The sequence below is a fragment of the Amphiprion ocellaris genome, chromosome 1 (assembly GCF_022539595.1).
Source record: "Amphiprion ocellaris isolate individual 3 ecotype Okinawa chromosome 1, ASM2253959v1, whole genome shotgun sequence".
In the NCBI taxonomy this organism is placed as follows: Eukaryota; Metazoa; Chordata; class Actinopteri; family Pomacentridae; genus Amphiprion; species Amphiprion ocellaris.
Window position 1 is genome coordinate 9,078,525 of NC_072766.1, and position 13,208 is coordinate 9,091,732.

The 13,208-nt window shown below is 38.7% G+C and overlaps 1 protein-coding gene across 1 annotated transcript in view; it reads left to right on the top strand.

Moving 5' to 3' along the window:
- Window positions 1–11,881, top strand: part of slc39a13 (solute carrier family 39 member 13) — a 17,549-nt gene extending 5,668 nt beyond the window's left edge. The window contains exons 3-10 of the mRNA XM_023263196.3: window positions 494–601; window positions 1,090–1,232; window positions 4,904–5,023; window positions 6,226–6,315; window positions 9,369–9,419; window positions 9,579–9,711; window positions 9,814–9,913; window positions 11,235–11,881. Coding sequence (XP_023118964.1) covers window positions 494–601; window positions 1,090–1,232; window positions 4,904–5,023; window positions 6,226–6,315; window positions 9,369–9,419; window positions 9,579–9,711; window positions 9,814–9,913; window positions 11,235–11,310 — 821 coding nt within the window. The 3' untranslated portion in view covers window positions 11,311–11,881. The remainder of the gene's footprint in view (window positions 1–493; window positions 602–1,089; window positions 1,233–4,903; window positions 5,024–6,225; window positions 6,316–9,368; window positions 9,420–9,578; window positions 9,712–9,813; window positions 9,914–11,234) is intronic.
- The last annotated feature ends 1,327 nt before the right edge of the window (window positions 11,882–13,208 follow it).

Consider the following 13,208-nt stretch of genomic DNA (forward strand, 5'->3'; position numbering starts at 1 on the left):
ATCAATTTCTCTGATATATGTTTCTTATTAAATAGTAGAACTGTTGAAATAAGCATGGTTTAGGTGACCAGCATTATATGCAACATTTAAATAACAACAATAATGTGATGTACCTTATTCCCATTACTTCCTACTATCAGACTTTAGTAACCAGGCCTATGTTGCTACAGGTCAGCCTTAGACTTGAGGCCTCCTTAGGGGCCCCACCCTAAGGGACGTGGCATTCCAGATGTATTTTAGTCTGTGGGTTGTCAAGTGCAGTCTTGACCAGAGGTTAGTCATTACCAAGGGAAGTAATCCCAGTTGATATTAGTAAGGTGCGCCAGAGGCAGTTCAATGATGAAATGATTCATTAATTTGTAGAAAAGGAGAAGGAGCTATAGAGCTGTAGATATGTCATCATTTATTTGTGGCTTTGCTGCCAGACCAAAAGGAAAGATTCCATGGCTAATCATACTTTACAGTAATTGTTACCTTGTTTGTGTTTTGTCAGCTGGGTGCCAGAAGCTGAAGCAGCTCTTGAGCTTTGCTATTGGTGGTCTCCTTGGTGATGTATTCCTTCATCTCCTTCCTGAGGCGTGGGCGCTCTCTGGTTCTTCAGGTGGGTCTTTTATCACTACCTTTTTGTAGAAAGCTCTTTTGCCCATTAGTCACTCTTAAACATTCAAAAGAACTAAAATTTATAACGAAATGCAAAGGATATTTTATTGTTACACTATTACTACTACATTGCCTGATCTTCTAACAGTCTGTTCTCCCAGACTTTGCAGACCGAGGGTATGTCAATTGCATGAATCATACTTTGGGACAGCAGTTGTATTGCTCAATTAACTGTGTACTACATACTTCCAAAATTTCACGTTTTTTTTACAACAGGATTGCATTAATCTGTTCCTGTAGCATCACACAAGCCAGGTGAATAAGAAATATTATGAATACAGTGTTTCACTTGGTGCTAATTCATAAAAACACAAATGTTTGCAGCAATCCCTCTCACATACCTATAGTAGTGGTACTATACTGTAGCCCACCTGCCACTTACTGTATTTGCACTCTGTCTTATTTCCAATCTGTCTGCTAACCTTTTAGCTGGTAAACAAAACCACTACATGACCCAGGGCTTGTGGGTAATCATCGGTCTGCTGGCCTTCCTACTCCTTGAGAAAATGTTTCCAGACCAAGACAGCATCGAGGATCCTGCTTCAAGTTCCGATCTGAATTTTAACTCGGCTGTAAGTGCTTCTGGTGAAATAATGTGTTTTTAGAAGAGTCTGCCCGCTGCTGATCAAAACCGTCTCACTGCACACACACGTCAATACAAGCCTTCTCATATTTTTTTTTCTCATCGGTATGCATAGTGCAAACTGCTGTTGTGCTCGGTCTGCATATTTCTGTCGGTTGCATTTTGATGACTGTACCATCAGATTACCTACTGTACAACCATGGGTTTACAGCAATAGTTGCATATTTTGGGAAATATGTTTATTGACTTTCTTGTGCAGACAGACATATAAAGATTTATATTACTCCTATGTTTTGTCTTCAAGAAATAGTCTGTCACATAGCTCCAGTGAAAGCTCAGTGTGTTGTTGCTTTGCTTTGGTTTCTGTATGGTTGAAACAGGCAAGATGTTAATATTTTAATTAGTGAGCCTTGGAAATAACGGTTGTTGAATTTTCCAGTTGGACAGAGCCAGACTGGTCGCTTCGCTGTATTTCCAGTGTTTATGCCAAGCGAAGTGGTTGCTGGCTCTGCGCATATTTACCATACGTGGATGAGAGTAGCATCAATCTTCTTATCCAAGTATGAAAAAAGAATGAGTATATTTTCCAAAAATTCTTAACTATTTATTTTATACTCCCTTTCTGCAACAGCATACCAAGTTGATCAATATACAACCTAGCCTGCATGAGATTTAGTGTTTGCTATAGGAATGAACAATTTGGGGACAATATCTACCTGTAAATTTTCTGACAGATTGTACTTCTTCATGTATAATATAATTTTTTAGTCCAGCGTCAGGTCAATATTCAATGTGTGATATATTTAAAATATGTATTGGTGCCTTTCCATATGAGATACATACCATGAAACTGTTTATAATTTGTCACATTTTCCAGCTCCATCTAAACCTTTTTCCTACATACTACACACAGTTAACTGAGGGCAGGTTGACTGAAGTATGTCTAGTGGTAATTGCATATCTTTTATCTCGTGTTTGGAAGAGTTCTGGAAACCCATCATTGTCTTGTCTTTAGTGGGTTAGTGCATTTTGGCTTGTGAGCCCTGTTCAGAAGGGTAACAGTCACAAACTACACTAATATAGTATGCTAGACTGGATTAAGATGCCACTACTTTCACTTGACTTTTTGGTCATACACAACCTTGCACAATACCTTCTTTTGTTGCACATGTATCATCATAAACCTGAAATACTCCCACACCACATTATTGCTGCTTTTCTCTGGGACTAAATAGTCCACTTCTGGCTCTGGAGCCATTTTTCTGCACCGTGAATATAACGTTTTCCTTTTGTTTGGTTTTTGTGATGGAATATACAGATGCTTTGGACCAATTCTGATTGGTGAGCTTGACTGTTGGCCAAAGGCTATAACATGAACACCAAGGTCACCACACAACATATATTCTAAATTACAGCCTTTGTGATTTCCGAATTGCATTGATTAAAATTGCAATTTTGATTTGAAATCAATTAATTGTTTAGCCTTAATTTACTGTGCTCTGGTTTGAAACAGCTGTTTATATTTATTATTTTAATGAGTGTATTGACTAGTATCAAAATGAGATGAGAGTTCTAAATTGCATCAAAGCAGAAGCTTATTGTTTAGAAATTATTTACCTATGAAGGAAGGAGTCTCTGTTTATGTGTGTCGGTCTGTTTTTCCCTTTTCTCGACAATCATTATTTTGATCTGTTTTACACTTGGCTGTACTGTGGGCAACCTAGGAAAGTGCAGTATTAAGTCTAAAGGTGTTTGAATGAGCAGTCCTCATATTTTAGCCAAAAGTTGTTTTTTGTTTGGTTCTTTCACAACCGTGTATTTTCAATGACAACAGTGTCCTTCGTCATCGATGGGTGTTGAAAGTACGTTCACAATAGCTCACTGGCTGAGCTCATTCAAAACTGTAGGTAAGCTTTTTACTGCCTGATGTGAAGTTGTTTTGTGTGCTGTCTTTAGTAATCATCAGCTTGCCCACTATATATTATATCAACATGGTTGCATCAAAGCAAGGAACTAATACAAGTCGAGTTTCTATTTGTTAGGCTATGGCTGGCTCAGTTAGCATTAGCTCTGCTCCTCATACATAAACACACACACATTGCTCTGCTCAGTGAGTACATGTTTATCTGTCATATTTTCCAAAATGGTGACAATATGTGTGTGTCTGTTGTAGCTCTGCTCTTCAGCCTCACTTTTATTTTCTGTATATTATAGTGACGCACAAATGGCACACTATGCAAATTAACATTGTGTTAGCCTATGCATATAATATTACTTTCAGTTATGTCACATATCTGTTCTGCAGTCCCAGAACAATGTTGTTAAATTGTTACAGCTAAATGGGGACATCAGGAATCAGCTGTGACTTTGTTGAAACACCCAATTCCTTCTGTGACGAATGATTTCAATCACTCATGCTGCAAGCCGCAATTGGCCCATTTTGAAAAGGCACAGTTCTTCTTTGTAGACAATGAGCGGCTGGTTGCAGTGTGTTTGTAAAGGCGGCCTCATCCTCCCTCCTGTCTTTCTAATGCCATTGAGGGAGAAGATTGGAATCCACGGCTCAGCTCCTCCACTAGTGTCTATTTATAGTGCTGGGGTGAAGCAGCTGCTTTAGCCATTTCAGTGTCCACAGGAGAACACTCAGCTTATAGACAGAGGCAACAATAGACAGGGACAGAGTGCGACACTGCATGTGAGAGACAGAGAGGGAGGTTTTAAGTTTGTTTTTTTTTCCTGAAAATGCTGTGTTGAGGCTACGAGATGCAAGAACTGTAACGAGCCTGATGTACTTTCGTAAGAAGTGGGTCAGTTTTTTGATGAATGTGTCATGCAGAGAATTGTACTGCTTCATGTTATAAATGTGAAGAAGATATTTTATTCTTTCTTAAAGTCGTTTTACATTTGTAATGAAGCAAACTTGCACTCTGGCAATTACAATTTGTCTCCAATCAGTTTGAGGAGATTGATAGTCCTGAAAATTCATCACACTTTATTACTTCCTCATGCTTCAATCATAGGCATGCAGCAAACATTTCCAGAAGACAGCAGGCTATTTCCCTCACGCTTAATTTGACCATCAGTGCAAATGGCAACATAAGTGGTTTCTGATTGATGGAACAGGGAAGTTGAGTGTTCTGGGAAAGCAGAAGCTGCAGCATGAGATGAATGAGTCTCTTCTGTTATATTTAAAATGTAGACATGTTGAACAGTGCTGGAATTTAAGGGTCATACTTTATATCTGATAAACAAAGCAAGTACAAATGACTGCTGATTACAGCATATGTAGGAAGGTAGAAAAATAATGAGAATGTTTCAGCAGCTGTTCTGCTGCCAGTGGGTGAACCCTTTGACACACAGTGGGAGCGACAGTAAAATGCCCATTTATTGCACTGTGGGATTCAGGCATTACCATTAACAAACTGTTTTTAGCATGACTGGCGTTAGTGGCCAAGACGAGCAATATGGTTACACTGGGAAGTCATTCCTTCCAAGTTAATGGCATATTACTGATAGTAGACACTTGTGAGTAATAGGAACATCAAGATGATTCATTCAACAAAAAAAAAAAAAAAAAAAAAAGAAAATGTACTTGCATTTAAAATATGCGGGGACAGCATGTTCATTTTTGGCTTGTTTTTCTTCCTTTTTCCTTCACAGACGCAGTCTAATTCAGTTCTCAATGAAAAAGCAGTCGTATCACTCAGAAATGGGCACCATGCTGAGTCATGGAAATCCTCCAAGCAACAGAGTCTGCAGGAAAGATCAGAGAAAATCAAGGTAATGCCGACAACCAAAATATACTGCAGTTCACAAAAAGACAGAAAATTATGAAGAAGGGGGCCACCACTGGGGGTAAACATTTGACACGGTTTGCTTATGTAAGAGATGGTTTTTTTTTTTTGCTTTTTAAGTCTTCCAAACTGAGTCATAAACAGCAACTCACTTCAGGGCTCCACAGTATAAGTATTTCTTTTGCATTTGTGACTAAAAATAGATGTGTGCAGACTAAAATGTATTTAGAAGCATGTGTGCAAATTAAAAGTTTCATAACACTAACCGTTAGCACTGCTTAAACTCCATCTAAATCATTATATGTTCATGTTGGAATACTGATTAATACATTATTGTTATGCAATCATTTAGTGTCTACAAGAAAGTGAATCTGAAAGATGTTGCTGCTCCATAATGGACAAGTAGCTGTGGTAATGCTATTGCTAGGTGAAAAAGAAGGCGAGACAGAGAGGAGGGAGAGAGTCAGGAAATGATTTTACTAGTTAAAATTGCTGAAAATATTTGCAAAATCTCCTGAGTATAACTGGTCTAAAGTCAACAAAGACACATTTTAGAGCATAAATGCTAGCAAGCTAAAAACTATGCAGCACATTTTTAGGGTTACCAGACGGAGACAAACAAAGTCCCCGTAGAGATTAGCTGGTCAACCGTACATCAAAATACCAAACAGCATCAACTAATCTCATATTCTTTTATTTAAGGCTTTGACAATCTTTACCCGTTTATTCTGTTCAGGGTTGCGGACAGTGGTTTTAGAGAGACTCAGCAGGCAATAAGTGACAGGTGATGTTCACCCTGCATGAGTCAGCGGTTTATTATGGGGAAAAGTACAACAGAATTTGCAGGGAAATTCATGCTGCATCACCAGAAGCTGCTGTTTACGTTTTTGAGTTTGTCCTCTTGTGCCGTATTAAAGGAGCAACTCATTTGAAGGAGTTTTGCTGGTAGGGTCTGACTTCAAAGCTGAAAGTAACCTGAGCTCACATTGTAAGACTTACACAGGAAGTAAAATTACAAACTATACAAGCTTAGATTCTGGATGTAGAGGTACAGCTCAGCAAATTCAGCATAATTGGAAAAAAAAAAAAAGTTCTCTGACTGATAATTATATTCGTGTTGTTTTCTCAGTTCTGACGCATCTCAGATAAATGTGAGTAACAGTGGCATTCTTTTTTTGTGTGTCACAGACAAGTGGGTACTTAAACCTACTGGCCAACTGCATTGACAACTTCACTCATGGACTGGCAGTCGCTGGGAGTTTCTTGGTCAGTAAAAAGGTAAGAAAATGTGACAACCTCTACGCTAATAGGACTAAAAACTACTATCTTGGAGTGTTTCTCTTTCATATGTGGTTTACACAAAAATGAATGAGAGTTTATTTCAATCTGTGCTATATTTAGTGAGTAGTATGTATGTAGTGTGTATATATTATTGATTTGTCTAGCTTAGACACTTTGTCTTCATTTTTCGTTTGGATAAACATACGGTTCAGAGTTTGAGTTTTGAATGGGTTATAGCTCAAATTACAAATCTGTTCTGTGCCAGTCAATAAATATTACAATAAAGTCTTGACGGTCTCAGAATGCAGCATATCTACTTCAAGCCGTTTTTTGCCAGTCAGTGAGTCAAGAGTAAGTTTCATGGTGGAAAGAAAAGTCTGCTACCTGCTTTAAAAACAAAGGCAACAGTAGAGTGAAATTGTGCTTCGAAACAGAGATATTGTCCTGCAGTTTCGGATTTGGGACTTCTGTTATGAACAGAGAACATTCCAACTTGTAGGAAAGTTGGAGTCAGAGTACAGTGGCAGCCAGGGCCTTGCTGAAGGGCACCGCGGAGGCAGCTTGGCAGTGCCGGCGCTTGAATCCCCAACTTTCTAATCAGTAACCCAGAGCCCTCAGTGCCCTTTTATGAGCTTAAAAAGCACTTCACAATTTCCCACTCATACACATGCACACAGTCAGTCACAGCAATTCATGACAAAACCGCAGTGAGTTGGAGTAGCTGCCAACGTGAGCAGCTTGGTGTTAAGTGTCTTGCCCAAAGACTCTTCGGCAAGTGTCCAGGAGGCCATTGAACCGACAACCCTGTGATTAGTGTACACACTATTCTACTGCCTGAGGCGCAGCCACCCTGACAGCAGGTTAGTAAACTTGTGTGAGAATGTGATTACATTCACGCTTAGTCCTCACTGTGCATATTTCTACAAAAACTCCTGGTTTTTGTGGACTATAATTGCAGGTGCTCGCTGTGGTTGCAGACCAAACTAGCCCAGTCGTATACTGACATTCATTGCTACTGAAGATAGTACAGCAGCTGACACTGCAATGTCTGTCATGTGAACATGTTGGACAATTGAGATATGTGAAATATCGAACTTAAAGTGGCAGTTTTCATTATTGACAGCCGAGCAAGCAAAAATTGCACTAATTGCATAGTGAGATACCTCAAGATTGTCAGCTGTGCCGGATACCAGTGGTCAGTGAGTACCATCTCAAATCCTGTCATGAAAGAGAACATGGCTGGCAAGCAGACAACGTCAGACTGAAGAATAAACACAATGTCCATCGAGTTGTGACTATGTGTGAATGCAAATTTGGTTGTTTGCACTTTGAAAGGTTGAATATTAAGTACTGCAGGAGAGCTAGAAAACGATCAAAGCAAACTACTGCAATGCTTAATGAAAGAAAAGGACTCAAATATGGTGAATTTAGACATATAACACCTCCCTTGTGAGTACAGTGTTTGGCAACATATACAGGCTCCCTGGCAGAGCTGCAGACCTGTTGTATCAGCTTTCCCACTGTCTTAAAAAGACCACTCAGTGGGAACTCATTGCAGGATACAACGGTCTCTTTGAGTCTGAACCTTTTTCGTGTTTTATCGTGACACAGGCTTGTTGAAAAATGTTCACTTCAAACTGCAGTAGCTTGGATTTGTATCGCTTCAGCAGGTTACTGTATATTTGTAGCTGTGGGAAGAGAGTCCAGCTGGAGAGACATAAGGCTAGCAGCATGAACTATGGATCAATGTGCCAGAGAGGAAGTTAACTAGATGTCTCAAACATGCACATACAAGACATCTCACCAGTGTTTTCTGTTTACTCATTGTGCATTTATCACTATGTCATTTTTGCCACCTTGAAATGCAGTCGGAAAATATTGTGTATCGACACAATGTTGATTAAACATGAATGACTTCACAGTTTTTCATTCTGAATGGCCAATAAACATACTTGAACTTTTTTTCCTTTTGTAGTAGAACTTAAAGGATATTAATAGCAATGTGTCAATTTTGTCTCAGATCAGAAAGTTAAACACAGGTGGTCATTACTTGTCCAAAATGAGCTTGTAGTAGTTTACATAAATATTAATAATTGTTTTTAGCATATTTTAAAAACAGTTTAGTAAGTGCTTTGACAGACAAGCCACAAAAACAGTTAGACAGTATTACAACCAGAAAGACTATCAGGCCATACAGAAAGAAAAAAAAAAAACACCAGAGAAGCAAAAAATGGAGAATTACAGATAAACACAGTAAAAGATGCAGAAGTTTATGATAAATAAATAAATTCTAATTTAACAGAACAAACACCGTTGATACAAATAGAATCCAAAAAAAGACCAAAAATTCCATAGTGTATTAAAGGAAAGGAAAAATATGTGTGCAATATTAAAGGGCAAAAGAAAAAGAATAAATCCCACCACATGAAATAGAGTATAACCTTTTTTTACAAAATGAAAAAAGAATAAAAGAGAATCTGTTATTGAACAAAAGAGGCAACAATAACTGAATCAGTTATGTTCACTTTATCTTATTCATCCGATAACTGAAATTTTAAATCTATGAGCTTTTGAGCGTTTTACATCTCCTTTTTTGGACAAACAGTGATCTGAATATTATTTCACTAGGCTACCCTTTTATTATGCATTAGCGTTAATTTTAACTTGATGTCAAGAGATTTTTAAATACACATTTTTCATTTACTATAATGAAGTCGTCGGTGATTATCTCAAACATTTTTACATTTTCAAAGCTTAATTAAAAGAAAAGCTTAAAATATTTTTGGGAAAAAAATCATGAGACCACATTACCGCTTATGACCATTTTTTCGAAGAAATAGTTCTTCAGTTAATTAGACAGTAAATATAACTGTCCAGGTTGGTTACTTAAAGGTTTGTTTTGCATATAGATTACCTCTCTCTTAGAATTGTATTAACATTATGCTAACACAACAATGGGCTTACACCTGCTTGTGATGTCTTTATATTTATGCGTCTTTACATGGGACATTTCTTCAGACAAAGCAGCACTTATGAGACATTTCTTGCAGGTTGGCTTTCTCACCACCCTCGCCATCCTACTCCATGAAATCCCCCATGAGGTGAGATAACGGAGCTCTTGCTAAATTGTGTAATACCATTTCTAAATTTGGAAGTTCAGGTTCATGCTTGCAGAGTTGAGGGCATACAGGAAGAATCTAACTGTAAACTCGCTGAATGTTTAGGCGTTTTTGTGTTGTGAACAATGTCATCGTCTGCAGGTGGGAGATTTTGCCATTCTGCTGAGGGCCGGGTTTGATAGATGGAGTGCTGCTCGCATGCAGCTGTCCACAGCGCTCGTTGGTGTTTTGGGAGCTTGCTTCGCTCTGTGCACTCAGTCACCTAAAGGCTCCGGTAGGATGGGACCAATACACACACAGCTTAACACACTTTTGTTGACTTGAGACCATTTTACAGCTGCCGTCATCACTCATAAGTCTTTCAAAACGTTTCTAGAAAATGTCAGCAGCTGGATATTGCCGTTCACTTCTGGAGGCTTCCTCTACATAGCCTTGGTGAATGTGGTGCCTGACCTGCTAGAGGAGTCCAGTTTAAGGTATGTTTCTAAATGCATCGTTGCATGTTGAATGCATTTCCGTATTCAAAACGTTGTGCAGAACTGATTTTCAAAAACACTTTGATATCTCACTTGAATCCCATTTATTTACAGTCATGGAAAAAAATAGTAGACCACCCTTGTTTTCTTCAATTTCTTGTTCATTTTAATGGTTGATACCACTAAAGGTGTATTTACCTGAAGAATACAGCAGAACAATGTCAGAAGCTGGTGGAGAGCATGCTAAGACACATGGCTGAAGTCATCAGAAACAATGGTTATGCACTCAAGTACTAACTCCTGTGTGTTTCATGTGACTAAAACAGACAGAAAAGAAAACATGGAATGCCTAAAAGCTGTTTGTGGCAGTACAATGCCATAGCTGTTGATGTAAGAGCTTAAGTGATTTTGGTTATTATCAGGAAAATCATGGAAAATGTCTAGATATCAGCTCTTAACTTAAACTCTTATAATGAGCTACTTTTGTTGTTACCATTATATTTGTCCAAACAATGTACCTTTAGTGGTACCAAGCATTAAAATGAACAAGAAAATGAAGAAAATAAGGGTGGTCTAATAATTTTTTCCATGGCTGTATGTCCATGTTAAGTCACTTAGGGTCCCTCTGTGCTGCCTTTGGTGAAGATCGTTACTAGGGCTGAATAATATGCATTAAAATCTTGCTGTGATGATTTTGCCTGATAATGCAGGTGCAATTTGAGTTGCAATTTTAGTGGGAAAGGTAACTTTTCCATTTCTTTTTCACAGAAATAATGTGTCATTTTCGCTGTGATCTGTACCAAACAAGCATGTTTCCTTGTGTCTAGAAAATATAATTTTGCAGGCAGCATGATATTTAATTTTTATAATTAAATGTTACGCATTTTATCTTCATCAAAACACTACAGTTCCTGTGATTTTAATAATATTTCAATCAATTGCTCAGTTGTAATTGTTGCATTAGTTCGTGTGCTGTCACCGCCAACTGTTGATCACTGGAGTAGCAGTAAACCGGGTCTGAATCACACTGCCCGCAAGATCACCAATCTGATTCGTTGTGTGTGTGTTTGCATTAAAAATAAAACAAAATGTGACCCCATGGCATTATTATTAGGAGCCAAAACCTCTGCAGGAAAGCCTGTTCTTGTTTGTTGGAGTTCAGCTGTGGTGACTGTGCGTGAAGGCCGTAGTAGAAGAGAACTTGGTGAGAAATAAATTGAAAATGCGTGATGAGCTCTGTGGTGTGAAAATGAGCAGATGGCGTTATTCCTTTAATGTCCTTGAATCAGTCTGAATCTGTAACCTTTGTTCTTTCTTCCAGGCACTCCCTACTGCAGATACTGCTCATTTTCTGTGGCGTGGCCATCATGGCTCTGCTCTCGGTCATTGTTGACTGAATGAGGAGGAAGCGGCCCTCTTGCCTTACCAAACGCTAAAACTCAGCAGCGGAAAGAAATCCTCTTCTTCACCAAACCCCTCATATTATTCATGAAAGCATGATCTTGATCAGGTGGTTTTGAAGAAATTTTTGATGTCATCTTCATTTTACACAAAGACCAACATCTGACAAAAGAACGGCACTTTATGGAGGGATGACTAAAAGGAAAGCCTTCTTGATATGCTGACAGGACGTTTGTGTGGACACTAAAACGTGCCGTACTTAAGTATAAAGGGGGAATTAAAAGGGTTTGTATGGATTTCTGTTACCAAATTGTCTTTGTTGATCAGACAATCATGATGATTTGCACATGTATTTACAAAGGTACACCTGCTGTACCTATTCACTACAGTAATAATAGTATATTTTCTCATCGGAGCAGGTAATACTGGCCCTGTACAAGGACCTCCTTCTTTACAATGTATTCCAACAATGTATTGTTTAAATGTCGTATGTATTGTTACTGTTGCGCATCTTCTCTTTCTGATGTAGATGCTGCATATTTATTGAAATATGAGAACAGAGTTTCATCAGTCTCAGTGTTTTGTCTTGTTAAGAAGTAAGTGCCCAGAAATCAGGATGGTCTGTTACACTCATGTTGGCTCCACACCAAAGTATACTTTATCTGTTTGTATCTCCCTCACTCAGTACAGTCTGCACCTTTCGAGCACAGGTTGGTGCTCAGGCAAAGCTCTGCTTGAGTAAATAATTGTGATTAGGTTGAAATTAATCGAGGATAATGATCGGTACCGTTTGTCAGCATTCTGTTTTCACTTAATACTCGTTTCTAGCGACCTTTTTCAAGACCGATTGACTATTAGAAAGTTCACCATGCAGTATTATTTGTGTCATGTTTGTTGATACACTCTTGGTTATAGTTTTCTGCGCTGAAGAAATAAACTCCAAATTTCAGACATATATAGAAAAGGATGGCTATTTGTTTTAATTATGAGGACAAAATGACATCATGCACGAGCAGACGGTTAGTATGAGGAAGTAGAATCTCAGTGGAATTAGGGGGTCCTGATATTGACTGTTAGACCTGTTTAAAGGCTGTCTTAAACTGACCTCGCTGCACGAAAACCTGTCCACCGCGCACATGATTTTACTGCAAAGGTCCTGTGCCTAAAATGTCATATGGGAGTGGGGGGAGGAGGACATCGATTGTGTGTTCACACTTGTCCAATTTCAGCACAGTCTATTTGGCAAACTTCTGTTACCATAACGACTCCGCTGCGGGTTGCCTTCCTTAGTCATCAGCCTGTGAGCAGCTTATTGTCTGTGGGAGCCTTCCTCACTCGCAGCACAGAAGGACAACAAACAACCACTATTTACACTGTAGTGGAAGGAATTCAGGAGGAAACGGTGCAAACATGTGAATGGCAAATCTTACATCCTCATAACTTCACGGTTTAATCCGAGCTTTTAATTCCTGGAGTCTGGATTAAAAGATTTCACTGATGGATGACAAATATTTGCTGAGGATGAAAATTTTGTGGTAAATGTTACGCAAGATTCATTTAGTATGTAGTGAGAAGTTAACTAGATTTTTTTTTTACATTTCTGGAGTGCAATTTTATGGTCATACTGCTCAAAAAAATCCTAAAATTCTGCATCAGCGTCTTGATTTAATGCCTGTGCTGAAGTCAACATCATAGCAACATTTCATATCACACAGCTGTCAACGTGAACGAAGCTTAACAAGTCATGCGCACATCAAAACAGCCATGTTGGTGCTGAACGCTCCAATGTGGAGCTGTGCTGCTGGAGTCGGTGCCATGCTTGCTCTGTAACAGATGGTTTGTCATGTGCTGATTCTCATTTAAGTATGGATCAGTCAAAAATTGTGAATTAAAG